Source organism: Aspergillus piperis (genome assembly GCF_003184755.1).
Source record: "Aspergillus piperis CBS 112811 unplaced genomic scaffold BO85scaffold_9, whole genome shotgun sequence".
In the NCBI taxonomy this organism is placed as follows: Eukaryota; Fungi; Ascomycota; class Eurotiomycetes; order Eurotiales; family Aspergillaceae; genus Aspergillus; species Aspergillus piperis.
In genome coordinates this window covers 1011453-1038085 of record NW_020291599.1, presented here as the reverse complement: position 1 = coordinate 1038085, position 26633 = coordinate 1011453, and the positions used below count along the sequence as shown (strand labels likewise).

Here is a 26633-nt window from a genome sequence, read left to right as displayed (position 1 = left end):
TAGAACCAGGGCATGGCAAACCCAAACTGTAAGGGAGGTATGGAACTGTTCTGTCTTGCATTTGGTCCGCCAGTCATTCTCAGTGATGTGCCTGGGTTCCTGGCAATGGGGCCCGTCTGAGACATTCCAGATGAATTCTTGGGTTCCCAAACAATTAAGTTCGATAGTTGGTTCCGCAATGATCCACCAGATCAATGCTGATTGCGGCGCTGGGTGAACTTCGGCGGATCAAGTACCCGCAATTTAGGGTTGCCCTCGGCCATCGTCCGCGTTGCACCGCGCAGTCCGGTAGTGGTGTTCCTGCAGGCCTGCAAGGTGATCGTCCAGGCGAATCACGATCCGTTCAGGGCCAGGGACGGGGAGGAACACTATCGATCCAGTCCCAACGCCAACAAGCACGTTCCAAGTTTTCTGGAAGACAGCAGTAGCAGTGAAAGGAAACGGATTCCGCCGACAGCCAGCTTGGTATCCGAGCATTGCAGCCTACCAGCTGATGGCGCAAGCCTGGAGCCAGCCAAGGTCGGAGGCATTCTAAAACAAGCTAGTGCCGCATTCACATTAGGTCATACAATAAAATTTTAAAGTCTTAACATATACACGGAAATGAAATCATTAAATGAAATTATGTCTCGTAGAATGAAATTGGTTTACAAAAAAAATTGCACGCCCCACGGCGGCGTCGCTAGTCACATCGTCACGTCGTTCTCCATCGCCTACGAATCCAGAAGCACCGGGTTCTGCACCACTGGGTACTTGGGGAAGTTAGGCTTGTATACGGCCTGGCAGCGTCCGTTGTAGGCGCCGGTAGTGCTCATCTCGATCGCCAGCTCGTTGCCTGGAACTCCCAGGCGAGCCAAAGGACCGTTAACGGGTTGAGCTTGGTCCCATCCGGGGCCGGCGCTGGGCTCCTTGATCCAGGCCACAAACCAGTCGTTCATGTAGTCCGCCAGCTCCTGTTCGGCGGTGGTAACGTCGCTCAACTTGGAGAAGCACTCATTACCACCGTGGAAGAAGGGCACCTCGCTGCCGTGGGAGGGGCCAATGCCGGCGACGCCAATCACGTTCGAATAGTTACCAAACCAGCGGTAGATCCAGGTGGGCTGCTCATTCGAGCGCACGTCGACAAGGTAGTCGGTTGAGCAGAGGAAACGGGCATCACCGTAGCAGGCGCCGCTCTCAAAGGAGACGGACGAGTAGTCAGAGCTGTTATACGCATCCAAGAGCTCCTCGGACGGCACCCAGGCAACATCCGCGTCGAAGGTGTGGATCCACTCGGTGAAGTTGGTGTTTTCAGAGGCATAGGCATAGGCAAACAGACGGCCCTCCTGGTCAGAGTTACCAACCATAAGAGGCAGGGACTTGGGGTAGTGGCCTTGAGCAAAACGGTCGGTGTAGTTGGAGAAGCGGGTGATGTTGTCGACAACGGGGGAGAACCAGGTGTTGGAAGTGGAATTGAAGTAGGTGGTCTGGAAGGCGTAGGTATCAACCTCGCGCAGGCAGTCCAGCGTGTAGTTGCTGGCATCACAGCCGAGCGTCACGTTGGCTGCCAACATATCCTCAACGACCTGAGCCAGAGCCACGCCGGCCGGGGCATAGGCCGGACCGGACTCAGCGTTGGCCGACATCTCCACGGCGCCAGCCAGGAAAGTCTCCGGGTGATTCCAGAGGTAATGGTCGACGTGCACACCGCCAGAGGAGTGACCACCCAGCACGATGTTCGACTTGTTTCCTCCGAAAGCTGCGTCGTCGGTTAGTAACAGTGACTAACTGGCAATGGAACTAGAAAGCATACCTTCGATGTTGTCATAAACCCACTGCACGGCCAATTCAACATCCATGATGCCAAAATTTTGCGACTGGCCCTCCAGTTCCGGGGCATTAGGCGAAGCGTAAATGCTCTCGCGGTAGTTGAAGTTGACATAGATGACGTCCTTGCGGGCGAAGTTGTAACCCTGCCATTGGGCATTACTGCTGCCACCAGTAACCATGGCTCCGCCGTAGATATAAACGAAGACGGGCAGATCACTACCGCTTAGCGGAGTCCAGATGTTCAGGCTGAGGCAGTCCTCGCTCTGGGCCGTGATGGCGGTGCCAGACATGGCCTGCGCGCACGAGGGGCCATAGGTGGTAGCATTGAACTCGCCTCCGGCAAAGCACGACAGAGCCTTGGGGGCCTTCCAGCGGTTTTCACCAGCGGTCGTCTCGGCAAACGGGATGCCCAGGAAGACATTGGTGTCATTTTTCTCGAAGCCATGGACGAGACCCTGGGAGACGGTGACGGACGGGGCCGTGGCCTGGGCGGCACTGACCAGAGCCAGGGCGGTGGCGGTCAGGCCCAGGGCCTGGTCAGCAGTCTTGCGCATCAAGCCCATACTGGAGAATGGCAGTATAGAAATTGAGGATGAGGCGTGCAAGAACAAGAGCCGGCATGATGATGGCCACGCAGCAGGGGGTCCCTATTTAAACGGGTCGCGGGTGAAGAAGGGAAAAGCCGCGCCCGGAAGGCGTGGAATTTGCTCCGAAGGAGAGATTCCATGGTTCTCCACCCGCGCCGCCGTTCCGCTAACTGGCACCACTCCACCAGGGCGAGACCAGGTCTAACTTGATTGGTACGGCGAGTCGATGGATGCGAGACGAGGCCAGTCAGAATCAGCCGATTCAGTGGAGGTTAGTCCATGGTGCCATTTCCGGATGCTGTGTATCGAGTATTCTGTCGTCGGCGGGGGGGTCTCTCCCACGTGGTGGACAGAGCTTGGCGTGGGAGGCGCGAAACTATCGATTCTCGAGTCAGTCAGAGACTTCCTATCAGGCCATACTGCTGCCTAGATGCAATGGAGGGGAGAGCAGACCAGGGAGGACTGTGACTAATGGATATTGCTGGGGATGGGTCGTGCAGAGATACGAAGTATGTTTTGCTGGGGGTTCAGAAGTCCCTAGAAGCAATACCAGAGGGGTGGAGAAACAAGAGGTGTCATTGGTGGTACTCGAGTGAAGAACGATGAAGTAATAGTACTATTCGCTGAGAAGGAGAGTGGAAGGTGATGAAGAAGCAGCAGAAGTTGATTGTAATGTTGGAAGTTGGAAGGTGGAAGGTGGGAAGAGGGAAGTCAGTGCCAGTAGTTACCGGTTGGAATGGCCACACGTGATGGGGGTTATTTACTCGGCCACGTGCTGCTGGTCACTTCCTTCTCCCTCTGTTTCCCTCTCAGTCTACTATCATGTTCACAAGAGGATACCATTCAGAGTATCTCCTGGGAGATCTGCCGGCATCACACATTTCAGTCCTAGTCAATCCCGTCTTCCGAGGTCTCCACCATGCAAGGAACCGGCTGTTCGTCCCATTGCCATGTGGTTCGGTTATCGACACTGGACATCCACAAACGTCCACCCCAATCAGGTTTTAGTAAAATCATGATGTTGACAAATACTTCCAAAGGGTTATCTATTCGTTCGTCGACCAGCCTGCCCGCCATGAACTGAAGGATAAACAGAGTCAAAAAAGGGAGAGGGTCCGCGCACCTCGCGGAGTTTACCCAATTCGGTACCCGCCGAAAACAATGCAGCGAGACGAGGTCAGCCACAGTGTTATACTTGATGGCAATCCTGCGAACGATGGAAGAGGCAGCCATCACGACGTAAAATTTGGAGATAAGAGAGCTTCACACGATTGTGCTAGATCAGAAATAGACGGCAGTTCCGACCCTAGCGGGATTGAACTATTTTTTCGCGACCTGCACAAGGGATCACTCATTTGTGGGACCTCTTACATCCCATCGACCTGGTTCTGGAACGAAAGAAAGCCTTGACATGATTCATTCGCTCAACAAATCCTGGGATCTTTAACCGAAGAGGATTGAACGACATCCGCGAGAAGCAATTCCAACTTAGCCCACGAGGCTCACCGAGATGTTACCGTTCGTGACAGCCATGAGCATGTTTTCTAAAAAAAAAAAAAGAAGAGTAAACTCCTCACCCCCCACCCCGATAAAGGGGTTGTTCAGCATATGAGATCTATAGCTGTTGTCAACGGGTTACTCCTGTAAGCGATTACCGGTCATACAGACCGAACGGCTGGCCCCCGAATGTTACCAAGTCTTTGATCTGGTTTGCCCTCTAGTCAACACAGCGTCTCCCAGGATTATTCACCAAAAAGCAATCCCAGTGATGGAAGGGAAGCCCTTGGCGGTTGTATTAAGGCAGCTTATGAGCTGGCGATAAGATTAGTAGGGCGCCTTTACTTCTTTCATCTCCCGATGAGGCACTGCGATAGGGCACAGTATGCCTCAGGCAGCACATGTACATCGCGATCCCACATTCAGCTAGAGAGTCTTCATTCTGAACCTCAGTCGATCATCTTCAATCTTTTCCGCTCTTACGAACTATCTGTCGCAAGAAAAAAAATTCTAAAACTACAGTTTAATCGAAAAGAATCATGATATAGCCCGACGGTAAAGTAGAATTACTTTTCTAGTCGTCCTTGTCGGAGGGGAAAAAGTGTCGCAACCAGGTGGGTATTCAAGGGCTCGGATCTTGAAGCCTATCAGTTATTTGTGCTTTCTTTGGCTAATTAGAATGTAAAGATTAAGTCGACGTAGTAACAAAGGCTCTTTCACGGTCAAAGAACCTAAACATGACTGTCTGTCATCTACTTCGCTTCCTTGATGTGGCTAGTCACACGGCAAGAAATCTCAACCACTGAGACGGACACAAGACAGGGCCAGAAATCTCCAGTAGGCTCATTATACCCAAGTAAGTGTTCTGAGTCCACCCCGGCACTCCTGGAAAAATAGAAAGTGGAGACGAAACAGCATGAGAGAGGAAAACCTAATATCGAACAGCTTGCTTGGAGAACTCGTAACAGCCACTCCAAGCCCCATCGGACATGCCGTTCAATGTACGAAGTTGCAAGATGTGAAGCATCACAGCATTCTTCAAATCACATACCAAACCTGAGAAACTTGAGGTTGAAATCATCTATTTATCATCACGGCCGCTCCAGCCTATCTGGATTTGGCGGCTTAGAAAAGCGACGCCAGAGAAGGGAAACCGCCAGACGTGGACGAGCCCAGGCCAGATAGACCACTCAGTCCACCCAGTCCTGTTGCGGACGAGGACTCCGAAGAGGAATCACCGGTCGAGGTGCTCGAAGAGGTACCAGATGAAGACGAATCGGTCAACGAAGAAGTGGTGGTGTCGCTGAGCTTAGATTCCAGCCACTGAGAAGCTTCACCCGTGTTCATGACATAGGTGAAATGTGCGGCGGTGACGATAAGGGTACCATCGCAGACCATATCACCCATGGCACAGTAGATCTTGACCTTGTCCTTGGGGAAGTTGCCGATTTGACCTCCCTCCTGGGCATTGCGGGTGTAACCAAACAGCACAACGCCCTTGATCTTGTCCTTGACGTCGTCAGAAAGCTGCTTGATGGAGTCGTCCATCACGGCTGTTCCTTGACTATATGAAAGTTAGCAGGTGCACAAAAAAGGGTCGGAGGGTATTGAAGAGTCACTAACCTATACCCACCAGCCAGGATCTGGCTGTTAGGGCACTTCGAAGCAGCCAGCTTGAAGAGACTCTCCGCCTCGCTGATGGCAGCCGGGGAAGTGTTGTCTGGGAGTGCATTCGACATGAGATCAGCCGTATATGCGGGCCCCACGCCCTGGCAGAGGACCTGGCCAGCTTTGGCCATCTTGAGGTCGTTGCACACAGCAGGACCAGTGGAGATACCCTTTGATTCTCGTCAGTATTCGAGTGCTTGATTAGGTAAAAGGAAGTTTGTTACTTACGAGCAGGCCAGGCTCAGTAGATGCTCGGGCAAAGATGAAAATAATGGGCTTGCAAGAGCCCTCGCGCAGTTCGTTGCCATCAGAAACTATACAATTAGCCGGGGTCGCTCAGAGAAAAGGATGATGGTATCCGCTTACGTTGACGTTCAGCAAGTCCCATGGGACTCGCAGCAGCAAGACCTGCCAGCCCGACCAGAACGGATAGAAGCTTCATTATGATGTTCACTTGGTGCTTTGAGAAAGAAAAACTTCACTAGTCGATGCCCATCACCTGGGCAGCAGGGCTGAAATTTATCTTTCAGGTCTTTCCCACGCGCCCAGCACATCACATGGCGAACCCATTAGTGTGCCGATGCCCAGAGAAATAGGCTAGTTTCATTGTTTCAGGCAGAAGTATTGATATAGAGTATATAGAGGCTCCGGGCAAAGGGACCGACCAATTTTTGCAAACCACGGGCCAACGAAGGGGGACGAACCGTGGACTGAGGGTTGGCATCGTGGCATGCCGAGGACCCTAAATTAGGGGTCCTGGTGCCGGCGCACCAACGGCGTGTTTCACATCCCGACCATGTTTTTGGGTCGCCTACTCCAGGACCCTGCCTTTGAGGTTAAGTTCGCCGTGTTATTCTTCGAGAAACCTCGACAGGTACGATTGCCAAGCAATCAATGCATGGTTTTCTCGACCATAAGTGGTTTCAAGTAAACAAAGTCCCTCGGACCCAAAAATCAGCCACGGTCGATCAACCGGGCGATCCGACCACGCCCTCGTCTCGGTGGACGGTTCAGGGTCACAGAACATGGAGAAATGCGAGCCTAATGCTGTTAACGTTTCGTTCGCATAATAAACTTTGTGATTCAGGCACGGGTAAACATCGTTGAGCAAAACTCTTACGCTGATGTCATTTGTATGGGTCGTTCCAGAGTCATTTTCTTTCTTAGCCGGTGAAGAATCCAGCTGTGACTACCATCACCATAGTGCTATAGTTTGATACGATCACCCCCTGTCGGAGCCTGCCGACACTGCAGACCCTTAAGGGACAATGTCAAACTTACTTCGATACCATAATCATGGTTCGCTTCAGTTCGCGCGTTTTCGTGTAGCAGACAGAAACCCCGTTTACCCGAGGTCCGGCCGAGCCTAAAGAAAGTCTGGTAGTTACCGGGTAGATATGAGTAAGTATCGCAATAGCACACTAGACGCATCTTCTTTACGCTTTCTACCAGAATAGAATGCATTAGTACCTGGTACTGGAACTTCGAAGTCCATTTATTGCTCTAAAACAATGCCAGAAAACACATTATAATGTGTGTGCCCGCGAAACGCTCTATCGCAAGCGAGAGCAGAATTAGGTTCGCAGCCATTGATCACTGAATAACATCATATATAGTCTACCCACACGCGCAATGTGAGTCGAGTCCGGCACCCCTTCCCTATACCTCCTCCACTTCCGTCGCATGTGCCTCCTTTTTCTCTTCGAGGACAGAGTCACCTGGCACTCCAGGGACGTCATAAGCTGCAAAAAGACAAATTAGTCACGTTGTTGCCTAACAATAAGCAAGGGAAATGTTTGTCATACATTTGAAGCTGCGGGCGGAGACACCATTCTTGAAGAGGATTTGTATCTCTTCCAACGTGCGTCCGGACGTCTCCGGAAGCAAGAAAAATATCCAAACTGTTGCTGCAACCATCAGGCTACCGTAGATGAAGCCGACTCGGGCGCTTAAATTGGCTGCATCGCTGTCGAAGAGATATGGGAAGGTAAAAGTCACCATCCAGCTGCAAAACCAATTGACTCCCGTCGACGTAGCCATCAACTTGCTGCGGTTCGGTCCGGCAGCAATCTCCGAAGTAACGACCCAAACGGCGGGGCCCAGGGAAAGATTATACACGATCATGTAAATGTATACCATAGCGACGATCAATCGGTCGAGAGTCATAGTTTTATGGGATGCTGTTCCGGCCCCGCCGACAATCAGAAGCACGATGGCAACAAGGACGCACGAGAGAAGAAGCATAGGGCGACGGCCAAAACGTTCAACGCAGTATTGGTTCAGCCATACCGCGGGCATGGGGACCAGATACAAGCCCATCTGGATCAGGAATGAATTGGTCATTCCAATAGCCGAGAAGAACACAATTCCGTAGCTGGTGATGAAATTGATTCCAGACGCTTGTTGCCATGCTGATGGGAGGAAGACATTTAGTATCGGAAAACAAAAGAAGGAGAAGGGCTTTCCATCTTACCTTGTAGTGCCATGCCCAAGTATGCTTTGCGACCGTCCTGATGCCAGTGTAGTAGCTCCCTCCACGAACCTTCAGCGCGACGTTCTTCTTCGATTGTCCCGGATATGTACAAAATCTCGCTCTCGATCATGTCGGGTCGATTGCCGTGCAAGCAACGGAGAGCTGCACGGGCTTGCTCCGTCTTCCCCTTCTTCAAGAGCCAGCGAGGTGATTCGGGGGCAAACAAGATAAGCCCCGGGACCAAAATGACTGGGAAGACCAGTTGAACCGCCATGGGGATCCGATAAGCGCCGCTGTCGTTCCGATTCTTGGTCGCATTGTCCACGATGACACCCAGTAGCAGTCCAAGACCAACACCGAATTGGTACAGAGAAACCAGAGCCCCACGGAACCGGGCCGGGGCACAGTCGGCGACATATAGCGGAACCAAGCACGAAATCAGACCCACGGCATACCCTACGCATCGGTTAGTAACAGTTGTAACGTATCGGCGACCGCAGCGATGGTACAGCCTCGGACATTGAATTAAGTACCGACCTAGGAGTAGCCGCCCAACAATTAAAAGAGCAAGTTTATCGGCGGAGACCTGAAAGATCACTCCCAAGACAACGAATGTGCTTGAAACGAACAAGCCCCCTCGGCGACCGATTCTGTCATCGACAAGGTATGAGGATACGGCTCCGACGAGCTCACCGACATTGATGATACTGGTGGTGAGAGACTGAAGGCTGGAGCTGAGAACATAGTCGCCGGTTGCACTGTCATAATGTCCATAGGCTTTGATAAAGGGCTCCATCACCAGTATACCTATAGGGATGTGTGTTAGCGTACTGTAATCAAAGCAGGTCCGCCAGTATCATGGTCTTCAGCGGATCGCTGGTCAGCAGAAGGATATAAGCTACACACGCACCAGAGTAATAGGACGAGTCGAAGCCAAATTGAAACGCTGCGATGGTGATGAACAGGCAGATTGCAATGGCACGCCAGTCAGCTCGGGCGGCAGCTGCGGCCGACATTGAAGCCGTCATAGTGAAGAGAGTATTTAGACAGCCAGACGGATAACCGAATTGAACGCACAAGGAGAGAGTAAGACATTGTGCAATGGGCGCTGTCAGGATGTGCTTTTTATATTGAGGCAACTTGGGGATGAGTTTATCCTTTCCACCCCAGATTTTTCTCGTCCCCAAAGCCGGGGTTGCGGAGAAGCCCTGTCAGCCGACCGAATGGATGAGATCCCAGCCGTAAAGAAGGAAATTGGCCGAATGCTAGCAGCGTAATTCACCGACTAGAGTTCACCGGCGCGGTCCGAACAGCGATGCTGATTGGGTATGGGACGGATTAGCTTGGGATGCGGACGGCCGCGAACAGCAAACGGAAACAAGGGGGTTCCACCCTAGGGATGCAACTCCACGATGGTCGATCCCGACAGGTATAAATCATTAGCCGCGCCGACCATGTTTCTCGGGATCGCAAACACCTGTTTATTTCTATTCCTTGCTTCACACGGACACTATGGCTGCTGCAGTGCGTCAGCTTCGGGTGCCCGAGGATCCTGACCAGGCTCCCGCCTCGTCCAGCGACCCAGTAGTCGTCATTGTCCCAACGCAAACCTCGCCCTCATATCCTCAGCGGGTGATCGGTCGAAAATCACCCATCTCGGGAATCGAGGAGTTTCGAGGGATCCCGTATGGGACTGTGCCGGCGAGATGGCAGCATGCATTGCTCCGTGATCGCTTACCCCGGGATGAATTTGATGCAACACGAAACGGGTAGGTCGACATGTTGCTTCGGGGTGTGCAGGACTATAGCCCGCTAACTTCAATACCTGTGCGTCAGTCCTCGCTGCCCTCAGCCGCAAGAACCTAACAACACCGACGAGTTTCAATCTCATCTCGAGTTCCCGGCCGACGTAACAGAGTCCGAGTTCGACTGTCTCAATCTGTTCATAACAAGATCCAGTGCTGCGATCCTTGCTGCAGCCGGTTTCAGCGCGCAGGGAGTGAAACTGCCAGTATATGTGTATATCCATGGAGGAGCGTATAGCTTCGGTGCTGGAACAGACCCGATGTGGGGTAAGTTGCTAGCTTGAGGAACTGGTGTAATCAGTCACAGTACCACTGACTGCCTAATAGATCCGGCTCGCCTCGTTAAGAAATCGGTTGAGCTAGGCACTCCCATAATCGTGGCCACCATCAACTATCGTCTCAACATGTTTGGTTTCGCGGCTTCATCCGAGATCATTCAAGCCCAACCGGAAGGTCAAAGGAAAGGGTGCAACTTCGGCCTGAGCGATCAGCGAACCGCTATTCGTTGGGTGCGTCAGAACATCGGTGCTTTCGGCGGTGATGCCACCCAGGTCACCGTCGGAGGTCAATCAGCGGGTGGAAGCTCGTCGCATGCCCACGTCTTGGAGGCTATTCTTGGCAAAGGCAAGCCTTTGGTTCAGCGAGGAATCATTCAATCGGGAACTCTTGGTGTGCTAGGTCCCATTTCGATGGACGTCTCTAACGCGCGCTGGAATGCTTTCTGTCAGCATGCAGGAGCTCCCGCAGGCGATGCTATTTCCCGAATGGCTTTCATGGCTAACCTTCCGCCAGCGGAGATCTTGCAAGCAGCTGGCAAGTTGGGTTCCATTGTCTGTCCCTTAGTGGAAGATGGTCTTACAATCTCAGAAAGGCCAAATGGTCGCTGGAAGGTTCACCTTGATGGCCCCGAGAGTGAATCTGTTACAAAAATACCGGCCTCGAAGACCGAGGTCATTCCGATTCTAATCGGTGATACCGATGTCGAGGTCAGTCAGTCCATCGCACGGGGTCAATATCATATGCTTACAAAGAACAGGGTCTTTTACATATGAACGAGGTAAATAAAATCAGAGATTATGAGCATCTGAGCGAACAACTATATGCAGGGGTGGAGTCTAGGGAATTCTTGGAACAATTATACCAGGCCTACGGCTTTCGGCCAGACACTTCCGCAACGGAGCTGAGGAAACGGGTGCTTCAGCTGTTGACGGATATACAGTTCGGATATCCTGTGCAATGTGCAAGACAAGAACTAAAGGATTGGGAGGTGCCCATGGAAAAGCTTACAGAAAGCCCCACCGTTCCCCGTCCTACTGCGGTGCACTCGTACCGCATGAGTGTGGGCAACCCATTTCCGGGACCCAGGCAAGGGATTGCCCAGCACTGCGTCGACTTAATATATATTTTTAATTGCTTCGCAGATGCAATAAGTGTTGCAGACGAGGCCTTGCCAGCCGAAGCACCGACAAACGCCGCCCTTGTCGACCGCGTTCAAGAAGATTGGATCCGATTCATCACGGCCCCATCTCCCGATATCGAAACCGGTAACGCAACTGTCTATGGCAGTGACCGAACCGCATCAACAGTCCACATGGACTCTGATCAGACTTGGACGGATAGATTGCACAGATTCCAGGTCCTGGGCAGACATTGGCGTTCCGCCCAGCAGGCCATACAAGCCATAACTGGTCCGAGCCAGATTATATAAAGCTCTAGTAGCATAATGACAACTGTTAGACCCTTGTAACCCTTTGGGAACGCCGAGCAGTGCAGGCTTTGCTACAGTAGTGAACGGACGGTATGTTTGATCTATTTTCAGTTCATTGGGCCAACCCATAATCCAGTATAGCCTGGGGCCCAGCGGTAACGAAGCATTTCTGGATCCAAAGATGATTGCGGGACACCAGTAAGTTCCGGCGCCGATTGACCATGGCCGGGGGCAACATCCCCAGAAGATTCAGCCATATTGAATGACAGTGTCCGGCGCAAGAGCTTGGCAAACGTGCGTTGGTAGTCCATGTTTGTCGCAGCTACAAACATGTCCAAAACCTGTAGATTGATAGAACAATTGCGTAAGATTAGGTCGTCTGATTGCTTCCCCAGCTTTTGTGCCAGAATGAGAAAGATGAACGAAGACTGTAAAAAGTAGGTCCCGAAGAATCTATACATCAGAGACAGTTGTGGATCGATCCGCAATATGTGTCGGGCAACCTTCATCGAATTCATGTGAGCAAAGGTGTGTACAAAAAGATAGAACTTCGGGTTCTTCTTCAGAATATGCCAACGCAATTAGTGGTGACTCACATTTGCACAAGCTACAGCATGCTCGCCCGCTGTCAGAAAGTCGGCAGAAGACTGCCATGTAAGGTCTTGATACATCCGCACCACGTCCATTGGACCATGTAGTAATACAAACATGCAGTGGTACATGTGAAATCCATAGTAGGCCACTGGTGGGACTTCTGCTACCGGACATGAATGGCAATCTGGCTCAGCGATCGATCTGAACTCCGAGCCTACAAGAGCCTCAAAAGATTGATACCACATCCTGAGGTGCTGCAAAATATTCGTTTGCACCGTGTTCAAGAGATCATGGCATGTGTTGAATGTTGAATGATCGCTAAGGAAGCGATATTCCAAGATTTCGCCCAGAATCCTGCACTAGATTCAGATACGACGGCTTGAAGTTGGCGAACCACAGGGAATCCTACCTTGAAAGAGGCAGAAAAAGCCCTAGCATATCCAGATTCCCAACATGATAGCTGAGTAGTGTTTCATGCGCGCCTGGCTGTTGACCATGAGGAAGTAATGGGCCAGGCTGATTCCATAATGCATCAGGGCGTGGAGTCGGGAGAAACAGACATTCATTGTCGGTGATTCGCGGTCGTCCGTTGAATGACAAAGCCGCATGTCGATCTATGATATAGGTTGCCCACCATAACCTGTCAAGATCTCAATATCAACGACCTTGTGGCTAATGTATATTCTGGCATTAAGGACAAACCTCCTCCGTTCCTCTTTCTCATCCTGACTAAGATCGGGTACATCTTTGTGTAGCTCCAACTTTTGAACAACAAATCTGAGAAATATAAGCCAGTATTGCAAACTCGACTCGACCGATCTTTCGCTTGGGGCGATACTTGTCATGATAAATGCCGTTAAGGCATCATCGAGCACATGGTTAGTATCGGGTAATGTCCTGGGGTGAAAATGCTGTATTAGCTTGTCAAGGAGATAGCGTCCTTGAGCCATCCGCTCATTAACTGTTCGTTCGGATACATAAAGTGACTGCTCCGCCGGCGGCATGAAACAAGCGACACCTGTAGCGTGTAAGATGGCTGAAGGGTCATTGCTCGGGAGAAGTCCGTAAGCGTACATAGGATTGAAAGTAGCAGGGTTGGCAGTATGGGCCTTGGGGCACACTGATCTAGGAGTCTACCTTTTCGGATGAGTAAGACATGGAATTCTTGGTTGGGTGAAGCATAGAAGTGCTCCAACAGACGACAGGCCTCGAAACGTGAAAGTTGAAGCGGGGAAGCGCTATTGCCTATGGTGAGCGTGATAGGCTTCAAGACATGATGGAGGTTGGGGGAATACCTGGGCGTGGCTTGTTCCGACGTCAAAATCTGCGGATCGCAAAGACAGTCCAATACAGGATAATCAGGTGCATCCTGCAGTCGGGTTCAGCACATCTGCGCATAAGCCGGGGAGGGTGTCATGGGCCGCACCGACAATGGATGTTCCGATAGTTGAGGAGGTATGAGTGGGGGCGTTCGTCTAGTTGGTCGCCTTCCGCGTCTCTTAATCGGGCGACTGGAAGTGCACTGTATCCCTAATCCTGAGGTTGATCAGAAATGGCCGGGTGAGGCAGCGGGAAGTGGAGGCGTACGATGACAGCGGGCGCATCCTTGGGATCGAGGCGAACATTTGACCTTATGGCGATGGCACTGGTCACAAGCAACGAGGGTCTTCTTCCCTTTATGATGGCATAGTAGTGAAAGAGAACCCCCGCTGGTGCACTGCGAAGGGTCTGCAGTCATTGGATGGTTGGATTAACGAATGACAGGTTGAGGCTAGAGGCAGAAAGTGAAGGAGTGGAGAGAATTGAGGCAGCGCCGGGGAGGCAGATCCAGATCCTCACCTCACCGCCTCCGGAGGGTCTCGAGGAGGCCTTGTTACTACTAGTCCTAGCGAGGTCTAGCCAATTGCACCTTTTCTAGGTTAATGTTTTCGCTGCTAAGTGGGCCAAAAATGTATACTATGAGTATCGCTGCTGGGCTACATCGCGCGACGCGGTGACATTCTCAACACAAGCCGACAAGAAGAAGGCATTGTAAAGCTACCACTAGCCATGGATACTCTGGTTACTGGCCGGCATAACGGCCGTCAGCAGGTCGCGCTACTTCCTCGTGCTTGACATGGTCTTTCAAGGTACTTCTCCAAGCTGATTGTGAGATGGCTGATCTCATGACCTTAGCCCGATTCGTTACTATGATCACAGGTGCTCTTGCGCTCTGAAGTGCTGCCAGACATCTCCAGGAGCGCGTTGTATTCCAATACATGGATGCTTGTTGTTGATATAATACCTAACATGCCTCAAGCTGATGATAATGTTTCGAAGTGTGTTTGGAAAGTGTAATTCAAGACAGAGTTCAACACAAATTATGCAGTGGAGATACCAACACCAGTGGCTTGTTCCAGTCCCTCCTCAACCGATTGTTGGACCAGCAGGGCAACATCACGAGGCATGCTCAAGAAAGGCGAATGAGAAGAGTCCAGGGTCAGGGTTGTAACGGATCCCATAGTGGCGACGATGTCTTCCTGAATCTCCAGTGGCAGAGTCTGGTCCTGCTTGGCATGGATGTATGTGCATGGAATATACTTCCATGGCTCGTAAGTGTTTGGCACCTGGGAACACGCCGCTGTCATGGGAAGAAGCTGAGAGATCCAATAATCTTGAACATCGCGGGGGAGGTCATTGTAGAAGAGGTTGGCCGGATCGCTGATTTCCGGATTGTTCGCATAGAGTAGGTCACCCTGGTCCACTCGACCATTCAGTATCGTCCATGTATCGCGGCCATATTGACATGATGAGACCAACCTTGAATTCCCAGTACGTAGGGGCGACTCCGCCAAAATAACCGAGAAGGGTCTGGCCCTTGGGGACGACAAAAGCCGCGAGGTATACGATCTTAACAATCCCACCTGCCTTTCCAGCTGCACGTCACTCGGCGACGCCCAAACCTTCAGCTGCGCCCGACGTAACCGCACCTCCGTATGAATGAGCTACAACCGTCACAAAATGGCCGTCATCCGCGAGTTTCTCGATGGTAGCGTGCAGACTCGCCCAGTCATCCACCATAGTTTTCAGTGGTGGGGAGGTGTTGCCGATGGACGGGTGAGCCACTGTGGTGGCATTAAGCCCCCGGCTTGTCAGTTCATCCTGCAGCTGGCACATGCAGGACGGCTGATGCCAGGCACCAGGGACAAGGACAACAGTGGAAGGGGCCATGATGGAGATTGGACTGCGTGAGATTGAGAGGGGAAAGCGAAGAAGCAAAGTTTGCAACAAGTAGGCGTAGCGGGGTAATCAGGACCAAAGCCAACTCAGCGCAAATGATGAGTTTTCGAATGGCTGGGTCATCCCGACAATACCTCTCCACCTCAAGGCACTAGCATTGTGGTCGTTATTGCGGCTATCCACGCACTAGTCCCGCGATTCCCACAGAGGATGTTACTAACTTGTTGGAGTGCTTATCATGATAGGAAGCTTCGTCAGATCATGTGGGAATGAAATGTAATGCCTAGAGTGTAGGCAAGAATTAGCAAAATCTGGACGATACTACTGACAAGATGGTGGTGAGAGGACAAGGGGATATACTTTTTGGCACCTTTCGAGGCGTGCATGAAACCATGGATGCCTGCATGCCTGGCACTTGCAGCGCGCCTTTCCTTTTTCGGTCAGCGGCGGGCCAATCACCTTTTAGTAAGTCAGTAAGATCTAGGGCAGATTCTCGAATCTCGATCGATTTGCAACTCACCCTTGTTCAATAACATCACGCTATTATAGCCGGTTCTTCACAGAACTGGGCCTAAGGCTACTAAATTCACCTTGACCTAACTAAGCCTTACTTTGCACCCGAGAAAATAACCAAACTGAATGATGGCTTGCTACACAATCAATGACACTACCGACGTCTATTGCAATGTTCGCCTTGCCCATCGAATCGCCATGTTTTGTATGAGTAACGTAGTCCCTTGCATGCCATGTGCTCAACATTGGGTTTGATTATTCCACCGTGCAGCATGTCTGGGACACACTGATAATAGCGATCATCTCAACGGACAAAACGACAACCCTTACCTTCCCATCATCTGGCACGTGTTTGTGGAGTGTCCCACGTTAGTTCTCATGCAGTACTATACAGTGTCGAGATCCGAATGGATATGCTACCCTATGAGTTGATATATATGGTTTCTCCGTTATCCTGCCCACGCCCACCATGTCTCGCTTTCACAGAGAATCGATTGCCTTGTCTACTTTTGCACAGCTGTTTCTGGCTTGCCTGGAAAACGAAACAGTGACTGCTGGCTAGTGAATACTAAACTCGTACATCTTAATGGTCCGTCTTTCTTGCGCTGCTGCGTCGGAATACTATCTCATTGCACAACAAACACTTGATCGCCGAACCACCCTCCAATAGTCTTACCTCTACCAAAAGCTTGTTCGCCTTGGTGCGTCTCAGCTAGAACACAGAATAGCTCCTATACCTTGTATCAAGACTTTTTCCGCTCCGGCTACACTTAAAGTACCTCGCACTCTATAACTTCTGATACTCCTCACCTCAAGCTCTCCCCTTATATCACATCCGAGCCAATCGGCCATCAACCATGCGTTGGACCCCAGAAAATGAGGAACTGGTACTGTGCCCCTGAACAGATACCCAATCATCACATTCGCTAACCCAGAAAACTCTAGCTATGGCGGACCATTTTTGAGACCCAGACTCTGACTCTAGATTTGGACAAGATTGCCGAAGGCTGGCGTGAGTCCATCATTTTTGGGCCCCTTCATTTGTACAAATGTCAGAAAATCATGAATGCTAACCCCGACAGCCGGTGATGATAAACCCACAGCAAAGGCCCTGAAGGAGCACCTTGCCAAATATCGCAAGGGGATCAAGTCCGGTATCTCATTCAGTATGAATGGGAAGCGCCCTGCCGATGATAGCTCTGCTACACCAACCCCCAAGAAGAGACGCGCAACAAAGAAGGTCAAGGGAGGGGAGGTGTCAGATGATGGGCCTACCACACCGACCCCTAAGAAGAATCGCCAGACAAAGAAGAAGGTCAAGGAAGAGGTGTCGGAAGAGTCTGGTGTTGAGGCTCATATTTCTTCTGCTGTGAAGGATAAGAATTAGGGTGTCGCGACCTACGGGCTGACTGTCCATAGAGGGAACTTGTTTATCCTAGGTCATTTTTGACGTCTTTACATGGCGACGGATGCTAGTTAACCGTGGAATCGCTCAATAGTAAGATGCAGTGCTTATATCTTCCTATTGCTACTATCTCCATCCATCAATCGAGGTCTATCTCACCAGCATTCTCCTGTCTCCGTATGTAGACCAATACAAAACGCTGTCGCCCAGAGATCCATAGGAACATGGAGATAACAGCCCAGCCTTAGCAGACCATCATTCCATGGGCTCATTCTTAATCTCAGGCTTAACCTTGATTTCAGCTTTTCCATCCTCATTGATGGTAGTGGCATCATCCTTCTTAACTTCCGATTTGGCAGACCCAGCAGCAACGTTCTTGGTCTTCTTCTTCGCAGGAGTTGCTAGACCATCTCCCTTACGCTTCCTTGGGGTTGTAGTCGGGGTTGTATTAGCAGTTCCACCACCAGTGCCAGTGGACGCTGCTGGAGATGCACTGGCTGCCTGCTTCCTGAGCCGTATCATGCGCTGCTCAACGGCGCAGGAGGTGCAATCTATGTTGGTCAGTATATATACTTCGGGTAATATAAGAAAGGGCAGAAAGTACCTCCGCCCATATGCATCGCTAGTTCTTGATAGTCGAGCTTCAACTTTCCGCGCAACTGATTCAAGACACCCACGAAGAGCTTGAAAAGTTAGCCTTGTATATAACCGTGGCACATAGTATGTGAGGATAACTGGCTTACCTTGGCGTCTGCTTCGGACGACCAGATCATCTTGGTATCGCGACTTAGTCTTAAGTTGCGGGAGAAGGGTATGAAGTAGTTCGTGATGGGTGAAGTGAGGAGTAAAGCGAAGGATCCGAAGCTGTAAGCGAGGATGGACAGATCAAAGGAGAGGAGTATCTGGATGGGAGGAGAAGATAGTTTTGGAGAGTAGTGTTTTGTTACTGGTCAGACTTGGATAAGAATCACACTGCTACCAGGGCGACTGTTAAGAAGAGAGTCTAGATGTGAAGAGCGAGAAGCAAACAAGTGATCTGGTAATGGATGGTGTTAGTTGCCGTATCTGCTGGATTCGTCACTAGCTGGTCGGTGGGCTCGTTTTCACACTTTATTCACTTCAGAGATCTCTTGGCCTATTGAGAGAGACAAACATGAGATATAATAAAAACTTGACATGGCTAGGTGTTAGTAGCAGTTCATAGTGCGCAAAAGCAAGCCAAGAGCGGCATTTCGAGACCGCGGCGACTCTACATGTGTGATGGTCCTGCATTTCCATGTTCTCAAACCATAACTACTCAATGTAATCTGAAGCCAACACATCATGACTGACGTCAAAGCAGCTCTCAGTTCATATTCCATAGTATTGTGTATCACACGCGGTATTTTCTTGGTGCCTGAATGCCTCCATCATGCCTTACATCTCAAACAGGTTCCCCGCATCACCTGGCCCGATCAGGGAAGGGTCTCCTCTCAAGTTCCGCATTCCCCATGCTTTCTTTGGATTTCCAGTATATCGGCCAATTGACAGCTATCCTCGCCCTCTGTTGATTAGTAGTAAGCTTGAGGTTATGATGAACTCGCGGACAACACAGTCACAGTCTTGAGCACGGTGCAGAGGTACGTTTCTTCAATCCCATTCCAAACGGGGATTATTCAGCTGCTAACGCTGTGGAAGGTCGTCATATCCGCTGTGGGGAATTTTTATGGCTTCATCAAGCTGGAAAACTGACTAAACTAACATCTAAGCGCCATAGGTAGCAGCGATACACCATACAAGCCTTGCAAGAGGACTGGACCATCGTGCAACCGTGTCACCTCGGAGCTTCGGACCGACAACTCGTTCAGAACAGGCATACGATTTCTCATCCGCTCAGACATAGGTTGGCTCTAGCAGCAAGCGTTAGTTAGCCCCATTACCTCGGTCTCTCCTGATCCAGAGGCATATTGGCCAAGAAGATGGCTCGACTCGGGGAGTCACAAACGCATGGAGCCATACTTCATTCCTTTTTCCGCTGGTTCTCGTGGGTGTCTTGGACGCAATATATTCTTTCTAGACCAGACGGTCGTGTTGGCGTCTGTGGTGCATCGTTATGACTTTGCGCTACCTTCTTCGGAGTGGAAAATATATAGCCATGAGGCATTTAAACTAATTCTAGGCGAGATGCCGATGACGATCTGGCGGAGGGGTATTGCGGAGTGAACCAGCTGGCCGCGAGGAAGTTGTATTTTTCGGATTGTTTCTATTCCGTGCTTCTATCGTTTCGACTTATATATTAGACGGGGTCAGCTCCGCTGAATTAAGCCCATCAGTGACTTAATCGGGATTTATTCATTCCGCACAGTATGAACGTAGCAGTTGCATCGGACCGCAGTATGGTGTGGCGACTTAGAGCAAGTAAATAACGTTCTCCATCCTCTCATCTCCCATGCGAATCACAATAATGCACAACTTATACAGACTGCATATCACTACTATCGACCCAATTTCCATGCAGGCCGGGCCGAAGCCGAACCGGCAGAGGAATAACCGCTCTGGCCTTGCTAAAATCCGTCAAATCCAACAGATGCAGCTGGCTTGTCATCGACTCGTAATTATTGACCAGAGCCATGAGGTATCCGTCTCCTTCGATAGAAGACCCTGCCTTTGGAATGAAAACCGGCTCTTGCACCAGATGTGTCCGACCAGGGAAGTAAACCTCTGAGATCCCAGTATGTAAATCCACGTGAGCTAAAGCATTATATAGAGGGTACCCGCCCCCGAGATGAGGCCCTATTGTTTTAAAGTCCGTGCTCAGGGAAGGGTCCATGAGATCGAAGAAACAGTGTTGATGCTTTCGTGTGGCAAAGCGATCGTCTAGTCTGTAGAATTCGCTATTGCCGGTATGGAGGATCTCGGGATCAGGCAGTTTTTCACTTGTTGTGTTCGGGTCGATTGTGAATCGCATTAACTGCGAAGTGATTGTGCTCGGCTCTGGTGCTGACCCCTTGCTGTCTGGCCACCAGAAGAATACGTTCTGTTTGCTGATACCGAGGTCGAATATAACGTGTCCATTGTGGTCTTCGTACGCGTTGAGCGTATGTCCAGGAAAGGAATTGTCCCATCGGAGCCACTGTTATAAGTCAGTGCGCTGTATGAAGAGTTGCATCGACTGACAGCCACCTTAATGTCTTCAGACTTTGATCCCCGTCGAGGGATGACGCCAATATACAAAGGGGTCTCGGGACTCCATTGCCAGTGTTCCCCGCCAGCCTTGAGGCGATCGATGTCGCATAGTTGGGGAATAAGCGGGAAGAGTACCTAATGGTGTTAGTCTTTTATTCAAGTTCTAATTGACTTGACACTCACCCAGTTCTCGGTCACCGCAAAGTCATGTATCATGGCACAAACAGGCGCCACAAACCAGCAGATATCGGAGAAGGACCCATCTGGCCTGACCTGGTAGTAGCATATATCTGGTGTGCCATCACCCTTTGCCTCGTAGCCAAAACAGACCATTTCGCCGGTCTTCGGATCAAACTTGGGATGTGCCGTGAAAGTGACACTTGGAAGTTGTCCCTCAAAATCGTACAGACCTTTCGTGTCTAGGGTGAGAGGATCCATCGCATATGGTGGGGAGTCTTCCTTCAGGGCCAACAACTGCCCATTGAAGAAGACAATATTGGTATTTGCTGTGCTACGGATCTTGAACCGGACGGCGTCTGTGAACTTATTCCGATATTTTCCTGTACCAGTTAGCAAAGCCCAGTAGACGTAGATTGAGAACCGGCGTACCAAGAAGGGCTTTCCCTGCTTCTCTTTCGCGCACGAATTTCTCGGTACGTACGAACTTCTGTTGCCACGATACTGTGCCATTCTTAATCCGAAAGGCGCTAACATTCCCATCGCCATTGAACCACTAGTTCTTTTTAGCACATCCACTACAGCATACCAATGGGGAAGTAAATACAAACCGGATCATCTTCGATGAAGGGTGGCATCTGAGGATCGGGCATTACCCGAAAGAATGTGCCGTCAATGTCATTTGGAATATCTCCATAAATCTCTAGATTGTTCACCTCGCCCTCAACCCGACATGGCTTCATTAAAGCCGAGAACTGCGGCCTCTCGGGAAAGTGGAGAATCTTCGGAAGAGACATGGAGGGGGTTCTAAATTGCCAACACTCTGTATAGAAAGGGAAATATCACGGTCTGACACTAATAGACAAACTGATGCTATGCTTCAAGAAAGTGTTTTCTTTCATATCATTAGCAAACACGTCTGTTGAGGCGCCCTGGCTAACTTTATAGGTAGGCGAAGCATTGCCGAGTTGCGGGCTGCGCACATCAAGAAAGCCGATCATGTTGACTCAGCGGAGAATCCCCACTCCGAGGAGGGGCAGGTCTTATACTATGTCTCAGATGGATCAATGAATGAAGACAAGGCAAAACAAACCGGATACTACTAGTACTATTTAAAGCAGAAAAGGACAGGGCAATGACTCAGCGGAATACAAATACCTCCGAGCAGCCGGGACGGGGTGGCTTAGTCGTCGTAGTATCATTTCATACTAAATACCGATCATCTGTAAAGACCCTGGACATCCTCGACAAGATGAGATGTCCTCATTTCTTGGCTAATTTGTCACAAGTCACAAAGCATGAGCTTTCAATGTGCATCTCATGAATTCTGGACTGTAAGGGACCCCCCTCACGAAAACATATATTGGGTAATGCTGCCAGTAAATGCTATCAGATGCAGACCAACTATTACTACTGCATCATCAGTCAAATGCAAAGCGTAACAAGAACATCACTGACATTGATCTGCTATCTCCCGAGAATATGACAGATGTTCTTAGTACTACAGCCTACACGTTCAAGGTTCTCAGCCTTGCTAGAGTTGCTGGTACTGACCGACAGCCTACGTCAACCTGCCGACTGGCACAACGGATGAGAGAAAGAGGTACAGAACAATATCTCAGCTTTGAGTACAATACGATGCGCTTTCGAGATCAGCAAGATATACCAGTTTTCAGCATGCGATAGACAACTGGGCTACCCAAGGGCAAGTGCCAGGGCGACCAGTCATCCTAGTCACCACGGATTGGATACCTAGCAGGGTAGGCAACGACAAGGACAGTGTTTACTTCTCAGTCCGGGCATCACATTCGGTAAGGCTGCTCTTCTCGATATTTCGCGAGGTTTTTGTCTTCAAAGAGATTTTAGTCATTTCATAGTAAGCCTTATGAAGAATGTCCGACCTCTCATTTGCCGGGACGCGAGCAAATGCGCAGTTACCTTATCGAAGCGAACTGTGCTATACGAGATAATAAATGGCAAAACTGGGGAATATACAGAGGTTGAAACCAGGCAACTGAGAGATGTGAGTGCCGACGACTAACTATGAGCTCGGACCCAATTAACGCATCAAGGGCAATCTAGGGTAACCTCCAATACAAAGCACGCAAGCTGGTCACCCAGTTTGCCCGGCAAAGATGGCAGGCTCGTTGGGAAGAGATGATGGCATCCATCATGACTCCATGCCTGACTTGTGAGTGACGCCAAGTCGGGTTCCACCACAGTTGCAAACCGCGCTGTTAATTGGCCGATCCGATGTTTGGCAGCATTACCTCATGGGGAAGTATTGCTGCATTCGGCGGAACAGCGAACAAGGCAAGATGGTCCGTCGCATCCAGTCCGTCAATTGTGAAGCATTGCCAATAAAGACAAGACAACCCATTGGTTGCTCCCCGCAAACCTCCACCGAGCTCCAATGAATGATGCTCGTCCGGATCGACACCCCAGGTGCGGGGCGGCGTCTCAATTGCCGGTATCGAGGCGGCTCACGAGGATTAAGTATACCCACAATTCTATCTGGACCGGTTACTTATATAAAAGCTCAGAAGGTATACTTCTGCCGTGCAGCACGCATGTATCCCATTCTTGACAGTAGGAGCTCGAATAGCACAAATCTTCCAATGACCAAGAAGGAACACCCCGAAGAACTCAACAAGAGTTCGGCAGTCCATGATGAACATGCCGACATCAATGCGCTTGCTCTTCTATCCTCGGAGGTGAAGTATGACGCTGGAAAACTCAGGGACCTCATCCACAACCCCTACGCATTCGGTGCTGCGTTCTTGGCATCATTCGGTGGTTTTTCATTTGGCTACGGTAGGTCCTTTGTCCGCCTACACTACGTCCCGATTAACATGTTCTAGATCAGGGGGTCATATCGATCATTCTCGTCATGTCCCAATTCCGACAGCAATATCCCGAAACGTCCCCCGATCATGCACACTACGGTTTCAATGTGGGACTTATGACTGGGATGCTGGAATTGGGGGCTTTCATCGGTTGCCTGTTCTTTCCTGCCGTCGCCGATCGGATATCTCGAAAATGGGGATTGACCGTAGCCACCTTTTTTTTCGTAATAGGAGCCACCATTCAAACAGCCGCGCAAAATTATGCTACAATCGTGGCCGGTCGATTTATTGGGGGGATTGGCGTCGGCACCTTGGCAATGGGTGCCCCATTGTATATATCCGAGATCTCCCCGCCTGCATGGCGTGGATCATTCTTGGTTCTGGAGGCAATCAGCATCGTCATCGGAGCAATTGTATCGTACTGGATCACTTATGGAACAAGGTACATTTGTACAATAAGTGTCGAACGTCTATTCCAGCGAAAGGCTGATGTGGTATAGATCCATTCCCAATGATTGGGCGTTCCGGCTCCCATTTCTCCTCCAGATGTTTCCGGCCCTCATTGTGGGCATAGGCATCCATCTATTTCCCTTCTCGCCCCGCTGGCTGGCGATGAGAGGTCGGGATCAGGACTCTCTCGGCTGTTTGGCCAGATTGCGCAGACGTTCTCCGCAAGACGAGAAGGTGCAATTGGAATGGAAGGGAATTTTGTCGGAGGTTCGATTCCAGCAGGCGCTCCTCGAAAGGGACTATCCTGACCACGCTCGTCACCCGCTCCTTGTCGGCTTTAAACAGTGGGTCGATCTCTTTCGACCAAGATACCTCAGGAGGACTCTTGTTGCCTTGGCCATTCCGTTCTTTCAGCAGGTATGTGGCCCACTGATTGCGATGATACTTCCCCACGCCTTCAACTCCTGACCAATATAGTTTTCGGGGATCAACGCTTTTGTGTATTATGCGCCCACATTCTTCGAAGCCCTGGGACAGAGCGACAATGATTCACTGATTCTCTCAGGAATGGTCAATGTCTGTCAATTCGTCGGAGGCGTTCCGATTATGCTGTATCTGGATAAATTGGGGCGGCGTAAACTGGCCATCTACGGTGGAATAGCCATGGCAATCCCGCATCTCGTAATGGCGGGATTAATGAACCGATTCAGTAGCGACTGGGCTTCACATCAGGCAGTTGGGTGGTTCTGTGTGGCCCTGATTTGTAAGCTCTCACCCTCAGTGATTTTGCGCAGTGACCACTGACACGGGTGACAGACCTATATGTGCTCTCCTACAGCATCTCGTACGGTCCATTGGCATGGGTCCTTCCTGCGGAAGTGTTTCCTAGCTCCAAACGCGCCAAGGGGGTTGGTTCCGCTACGGGGATGATTTGGTTGGCCAACTTCATTATCGGGGTTGTCGTGCCGGAGATGCTCCTTAAGCTCGGATGGGGGACGTATCTCTTCTTTGGAATTTTCTGTGTGGCTGCCGCCGTATTTTCATTCTTCTTGGTTCCAGAGACATCGAACAAGTCGTTAGAGCAAGTTGCCGCGGTATTCGGTGACGAACTCATTGATGAGGAGCGGAACCTGCAAAGCCGCATTGCCGGCGAAGTGTGGCATGGCTATGGCAGTCATGCGGAGAAGGAAGCGCGGGTGTGAGTGGGGTTACCTCGCTGGATGGTGGTCGGGGCCAATGTTTGCGAGAGCGAGTCGTCCCAGCGAACGGGGCCACCCCTTTGAAATCCGCGGATATTGTCCATTGTAGTCCTATCCCCACCTTTTGATCATAAGAGCACAATGACATCGTTAAGAAGTGAGAGAAGCACTAAGAAGGGGTGATATCACCGCGTGCATCCGACCAGGTTTTCCTATCCCTGCAAATTGTGGAGAGGGACAAGGAGGGGAGGATAAAACACATGGAGACCCACTGCTTATGGAGGCATGAGTAACATCCCATCATGCCGTCCCCCGCATCCCCGCAATAATATGTTTACCACCCAGGTCACTGCAGGGCACCGTCACTCTTTTCCATTAGTAGTAGATTGGGCAGCGCTGGTGGGTCCGGGGATGCCCCGGATTTTGATGACGGCAGGAGGGATGTCGGGGTAGTCCCCATGGTAATGAGAGAAGACATGGGGGTATCAGCCATGGTGCGGAATACTTGGTAGCATTTCTAAGCAAGAGAGGATGGAAACTGAAAGAAAGAAAGAAAGAACGAAAAGAGAAAGAACGAGAGAAAAAAAAGTGGACGAGGAAGAACAAGAACAAGAATGTCTGCCATGACCGCCACACTATTCCCTTTCGGGACTCGCACGCGATGGAACAGCCTGAAGTGACACTCTTTCCCGCTGCCTCATCTTTTTCAGAAAACCAGTGCGACAGATGGACAACCGCAGCACCGTTTCCCATTGAGCTCTCTATGAAGGCTTGTATCATGATTATGTGATTGCAGGCAGAAGCGAGGAGGTCTATCCACGCTGGATACTAGTATTCGTGATTGTATAACCCATACTCCTTTCATGAAAGTGCGAATCATGGGACAGAAGAGATAAGCAGTTAAACTGCCTGAGAAAAGGTCCCAGGACCTATTACAAATACAACGTTGTAGGTAAAGTTAAGCTAAGCTAGTGTCCATCTTCCGATGACTCATTTAGAGGAACACGACACGATATTTTCCCGGTTCCAGCTGCATACAACGGAGCCAGGAAACATCCACATCTTGGTATAGCGATGATATCCCATCCGGTCCGGTGTACTCAACGAATCCTCTTATTGTTATTATGACGGCATTCGTTGTATATCCGATGACAGGTTCTGTGATGTGCGGTGTCCGTATTGCAGATCGAGAAAACTGCGTTTGCAAATCTTTAGGTATTGCAACGCGGTGAGGTGGATGATTCTGCCGGTGGTAGAAGTAATTGAGTTGGCACAACTCGGCTGCATAGCTCACTAACGCTTGCCCGGGGAAGTACCGTGTTTGAACATGTCACCTCTTCTGAAGTCTCTCGATTCGGATGGAAGATATCCATACCGGACGCCCGGTGTTGGTCTTGCCGGCCGACAACAGTAGGTTCGGGCCAGTCGGTGCGAAACGTTGTAGTAGCGATAGAGTTCGTTGTAAACGATAGGCGGTTTGAAACGGGTTCATAAGGATGATAGGAATGAGCGTGTGGG

General features: G+C 50.5%; 12 protein-coding genes across 12 annotated transcripts; 3 read left to right on the top strand and 9 right to left on the bottom strand.

Moving 5' to 3' along the window:
* Window positions 1-585: 585 nt before the first annotated feature.
* On the bottom strand, window positions 586-2466 carry BO85DRAFT_478131 (carboxylesterase). Its single transcript, XM_025662878.1, has 2 exons — window positions 1793-2466; window positions 586-1738 (listed from the first exon to the last, which is right to left on the bottom strand). The coding sequence occupies exons 1-2, from the start codon at window positions 2370-2372 to the stop codon at window positions 714-716; spliced, it is 1605 nt and encodes a 534-aa protein (XP_025515631.1). The 5' UTR covers window positions 2373-2466; the 3' UTR covers window positions 586-713.
* Window positions 2467-4645: 2179 nt separating this feature from the next.
* BO85DRAFT_514511 (cutinase family protein) lies at window positions 4646-6129 on the bottom strand (the record flags this gene model as incomplete). The annotated part of the gene is made up of 5 exons (XM_025664764.1): window positions 5928-6129; window positions 5790-5875; window positions 5517-5731; window positions 5179-5457; window positions 4646-4778 (listed from the first exon to the last, which is right to left on the bottom strand). Exons 1-5 carry the CDS (start codon window positions 6001-6003, stop codon window positions 4646-4648), a joined length of 789 nt encoding a protein of 262 aa, XP_025515630.1. The 5' UTR covers window positions 6004-6129.
* Window positions 6130-7058: 929 nt separating this feature from the next.
* BO85DRAFT_520405 (sugar porter family MFS transporter) lies at window positions 7059-9112 on the bottom strand. The gene is made up of 5 exons (XM_025665135.1): window positions 8945-9112; window positions 8572-8841; window positions 8035-8490; window positions 7367-7972; window positions 7059-7303 (listed from the first exon to the last, which is right to left on the bottom strand). The coding sequence occupies exons 1-5, from the start codon at window positions 9060-9062 to the stop codon at window positions 7221-7223; spliced, it is 1533 nt and encodes a 510-aa protein (XP_025515629.1). The 5' UTR covers window positions 9063-9112; the 3' UTR covers window positions 7059-7220.
* A 377-nt stretch (window positions 9113-9489) lies between these two features.
* On the top strand, window positions 9490-11601 carry BO85DRAFT_308417 (carboxylesterase). Its single transcript, XM_025655407.1, has 4 exons — window positions 9490-9803; window positions 9871-10106; window positions 10167-10825; window positions 10876-11601. The coding sequence occupies exons 1-4, from the start codon at window positions 9547-9549 to the stop codon at window positions 11545-11547; spliced, it is 1824 nt and encodes a 607-aa protein (XP_025515628.1). The 5' UTR covers window positions 9490-9546; the 3' UTR covers window positions 11548-11601.
* Window positions 11602-11654: 53 nt separating this feature from the next.
* BO85DRAFT_459695 (fungal specific transcription factor domain-containing protein) lies at window positions 11655-12986 on the bottom strand (the record flags this gene model as incomplete). Its single annotated transcript, XM_025661666.1, has 4 exons — window positions 11655-12050; window positions 12144-12495; window positions 12551-12781; window positions 12844-12986. 4 exons carry the CDS (start codon window positions 12984-12986, stop codon window positions 11655-11657), a joined length of 1122 nt encoding a protein of 373 aa, XP_025515627.1.
* Window positions 12987-13301: 315 nt separating this feature from the next.
* BO85DRAFT_308408 (Zn(II)2Cys6 transcription factor domain-containing protein) lies at window positions 13302-13919 on the bottom strand. Its single transcript, XM_025655406.1, has 4 exons — window positions 13729-13919; window positions 13572-13677; window positions 13437-13510; window positions 13302-13379 (listed from the first exon to the last, which is right to left on the bottom strand). The coding sequence occupies exons 1-3, from the start codon at window positions 13877-13879 to the stop codon at window positions 13459-13461; spliced, it is 309 nt and encodes a 102-aa protein (XP_025515626.1). The 5' UTR covers window positions 13880-13919; the 3' UTR covers window positions 13302-13379; window positions 13437-13458.
* A 456-nt stretch (window positions 13920-14375) lies between these two features.
* On the bottom strand, window positions 14376-15351 carry BO85DRAFT_514503 (alpha/beta hydrolase; the record flags this gene model as incomplete). The annotated part of the gene is made up of 3 exons (XM_025664763.1): window positions 14376-14876; window positions 14941-15044; window positions 15084-15351. 3 exons carry the CDS (start codon window positions 15349-15351, stop codon window positions 14502-14504), a joined length of 747 nt encoding a protein of 248 aa, XP_025515625.1. The 3' UTR covers window positions 14376-14501.
* A 1379-nt stretch (window positions 15352-16730) lies between these two features.
* On the top strand, window positions 16731-17260 carry BO85DRAFT_488413 (uncharacterized protein; the record flags this gene model as incomplete). Its single annotated transcript, XM_025663531.1, has 3 exons — window positions 16731-16760; window positions 16819-16885; window positions 16956-17260. The coding sequence occupies 3 exons, from the start codon at window positions 16731-16733 to the stop codon at window positions 17258-17260; spliced, it is 402 nt and encodes a 133-aa protein (XP_025515624.1).
* Window positions 17261-17533: 273 nt separating this feature from the next.
* BO85DRAFT_488412 (uncharacterized protein) lies at window positions 17534-18051 on the bottom strand (the record flags this gene model as incomplete). The annotated part of the gene is made up of 3 exons (XM_025663530.1): window positions 17534-17829; window positions 17883-17961; window positions 18022-18051. The coding sequence occupies 3 exons, from the start codon at window positions 18049-18051 to the stop codon at window positions 17534-17536; spliced, it is 405 nt and encodes a 134-aa protein (XP_025515623.1).
* A 1554-nt stretch (window positions 18052-19605) lies between these two features.
* On the bottom strand, window positions 19606-21651 carry BO85DRAFT_514499 (carotenoid oxygenase family protein). Its single transcript, XM_025664762.1, has 5 exons — window positions 21232-21651; window positions 21053-21176; window positions 20627-21003; window positions 20441-20578; window positions 19606-20390 (listed from the first exon to the last, which is right to left on the bottom strand). The coding sequence occupies exons 1-5, from the start codon at window positions 21415-21417 to the stop codon at window positions 19731-19733; spliced, it is 1485 nt and encodes a 494-aa protein (XP_025515622.1). The 5' UTR covers window positions 21418-21651; the 3' UTR covers window positions 19606-19730.
* Window positions 21652-23238: 1587 nt separating this feature from the next.
* On the top strand, window positions 23239-25118 carry BO85DRAFT_372103 (sugar transporter; the record flags this gene model as incomplete). The annotated part of the gene is made up of 6 exons (XM_025656026.1): window positions 23239-23434; window positions 23482-23616; window positions 23698-23908; window positions 23967-24333; window positions 24394-24679; window positions 24733-25118. The coding sequence occupies 6 exons, from the start codon at window positions 23239-23241 to the stop codon at window positions 25116-25118; spliced, it is 1581 nt and encodes a 526-aa protein (XP_025515621.1).
* A 157-nt stretch (window positions 25119-25275) lies between these two features.
* BO85DRAFT_308372 (uncharacterized protein) lies at window positions 25276-25985 on the bottom strand. Its single transcript, XM_025655405.1, has one exon. The coding sequence runs from the start codon at window positions 25893-25895 to the stop codon at window positions 25491-25493; it is 405 nt and encodes a 134-aa protein (XP_025515620.1). The 5' UTR covers window positions 25896-25985; the 3' UTR covers window positions 25276-25490.
* Window positions 25986-26633: the final 648 nt, after the last annotated feature.

What these genes read in the sequence shown, in the direction of transcription:
- BO85DRAFT_478131 (XM_025662878.1), bottom strand. Translation starts at nt 2,372, where the DNA reads ATGGGCTTGATGCGCAAGACTGCTGACCAGGCCCTGGGCCTGACCGCC. An exon ending in GGTTTATGACAACATCGAAG is followed by an intron (nt 1,739 to 1,792) that starts GTATGCTTTCTA and finishes CCGACGACGCAG; the next exon opens with CTTTCGGAGGAAACAAGTCG.
- BO85DRAFT_520405 (XM_025665135.1), bottom strand. Translation starts at nt 9,062, where the DNA reads ATGACGGCTTCAATGTCGGCCGCAGCTGCCGCCCGAGCTGACTGGCGT. An exon ending in CTTGGGCATGGCACTACAAG is followed by an intron (nt 7,973 to 8,034) that starts GTAAGATGGAAA and finishes TCCTCCCATCAG; the next exon opens with CATGGCAACAAGCGTCTGGA. An exon ending in CTCCGCCCGCAGCTTCAAAT is followed by an intron (nt 7,304 to 7,366) that starts GTATGACAAACA and finishes GTCTTTTTGCAG; the next exon opens with CTTATGACGTCCCTGGAGTG.
- BO85DRAFT_308417 (XM_025655407.1), top strand. Translation starts at nt 9,547, where the DNA reads ATGGCTGCTGCAGTGCGTCAGCTTCGGGTGCCCGAGGATCCTGACCAG. An exon ending in TGGAACAGACCCGATGTGGG is followed by an intron (nt 10,107 to 10,166) that starts GTAAGTTGCTAG and finishes ACTGCCTAATAG; the next exon opens with ATCCGGCTCGCCTCGTTAAG. An exon ending in TCGGTGATACCGATGTCGAG is followed by an intron (nt 10,826 to 10,875) that starts GTCAGTCAGTCC and finishes TACAAAGAACAG; the next exon opens with GGTCTTTTACATATGAACGA.
- BO85DRAFT_308408 (XM_025655406.1), bottom strand. Translation starts at nt 13,879, where the DNA reads ATGACTGCAGACCCTTCGCAGTGCACCAGCGGGGGTTCTCTTTCACTA. An exon ending in AGGATGCGCCCGCTGTCATC is followed by an intron (nt 13,678 to 13,728) that starts GTACGCCTCCAC and finishes GATCAACCTCAG; the next exon opens with GATTAGGGATACAGTGCACT. An exon ending in CAACTATCGGAACATCCATT is followed by an intron (nt 13,511 to 13,571) that starts GTCGGTGCGGCC and finishes ACCCGACTGCAG; the next exon opens with GATGCACCTGATTATCCTGT.
- BO85DRAFT_514499 (XM_025664762.1), bottom strand. Translation starts at nt 21,417, where the DNA reads ATGTCTCTTCCGAAGATTCTCCACTTTCCCGAGAGGCCGCAGTTCTCG. An exon ending in TTGCGGTGACCGAGAACTGG is followed by an intron (nt 20,579 to 20,626) that starts GTGAGTGTCAAG and finishes TAACACCATTAG; the next exon opens with GTACTCTTCCCGCTTATTCC. An exon ending in CAAAGTCTGAAGACATTAAG is followed by an intron (nt 20,391 to 20,440) that starts GTGGCTGTCAGT and finishes GACTTATAACAG; the next exon opens with TGGCTCCGATGGGACAATTC.
- BO85DRAFT_308372 (XM_025655405.1), bottom strand. Translation starts at nt 25,895, where the DNA reads ATGATACAAGCCTTCATAGAGAGCTCAATGGGAAACGGTGCTGCGGTT.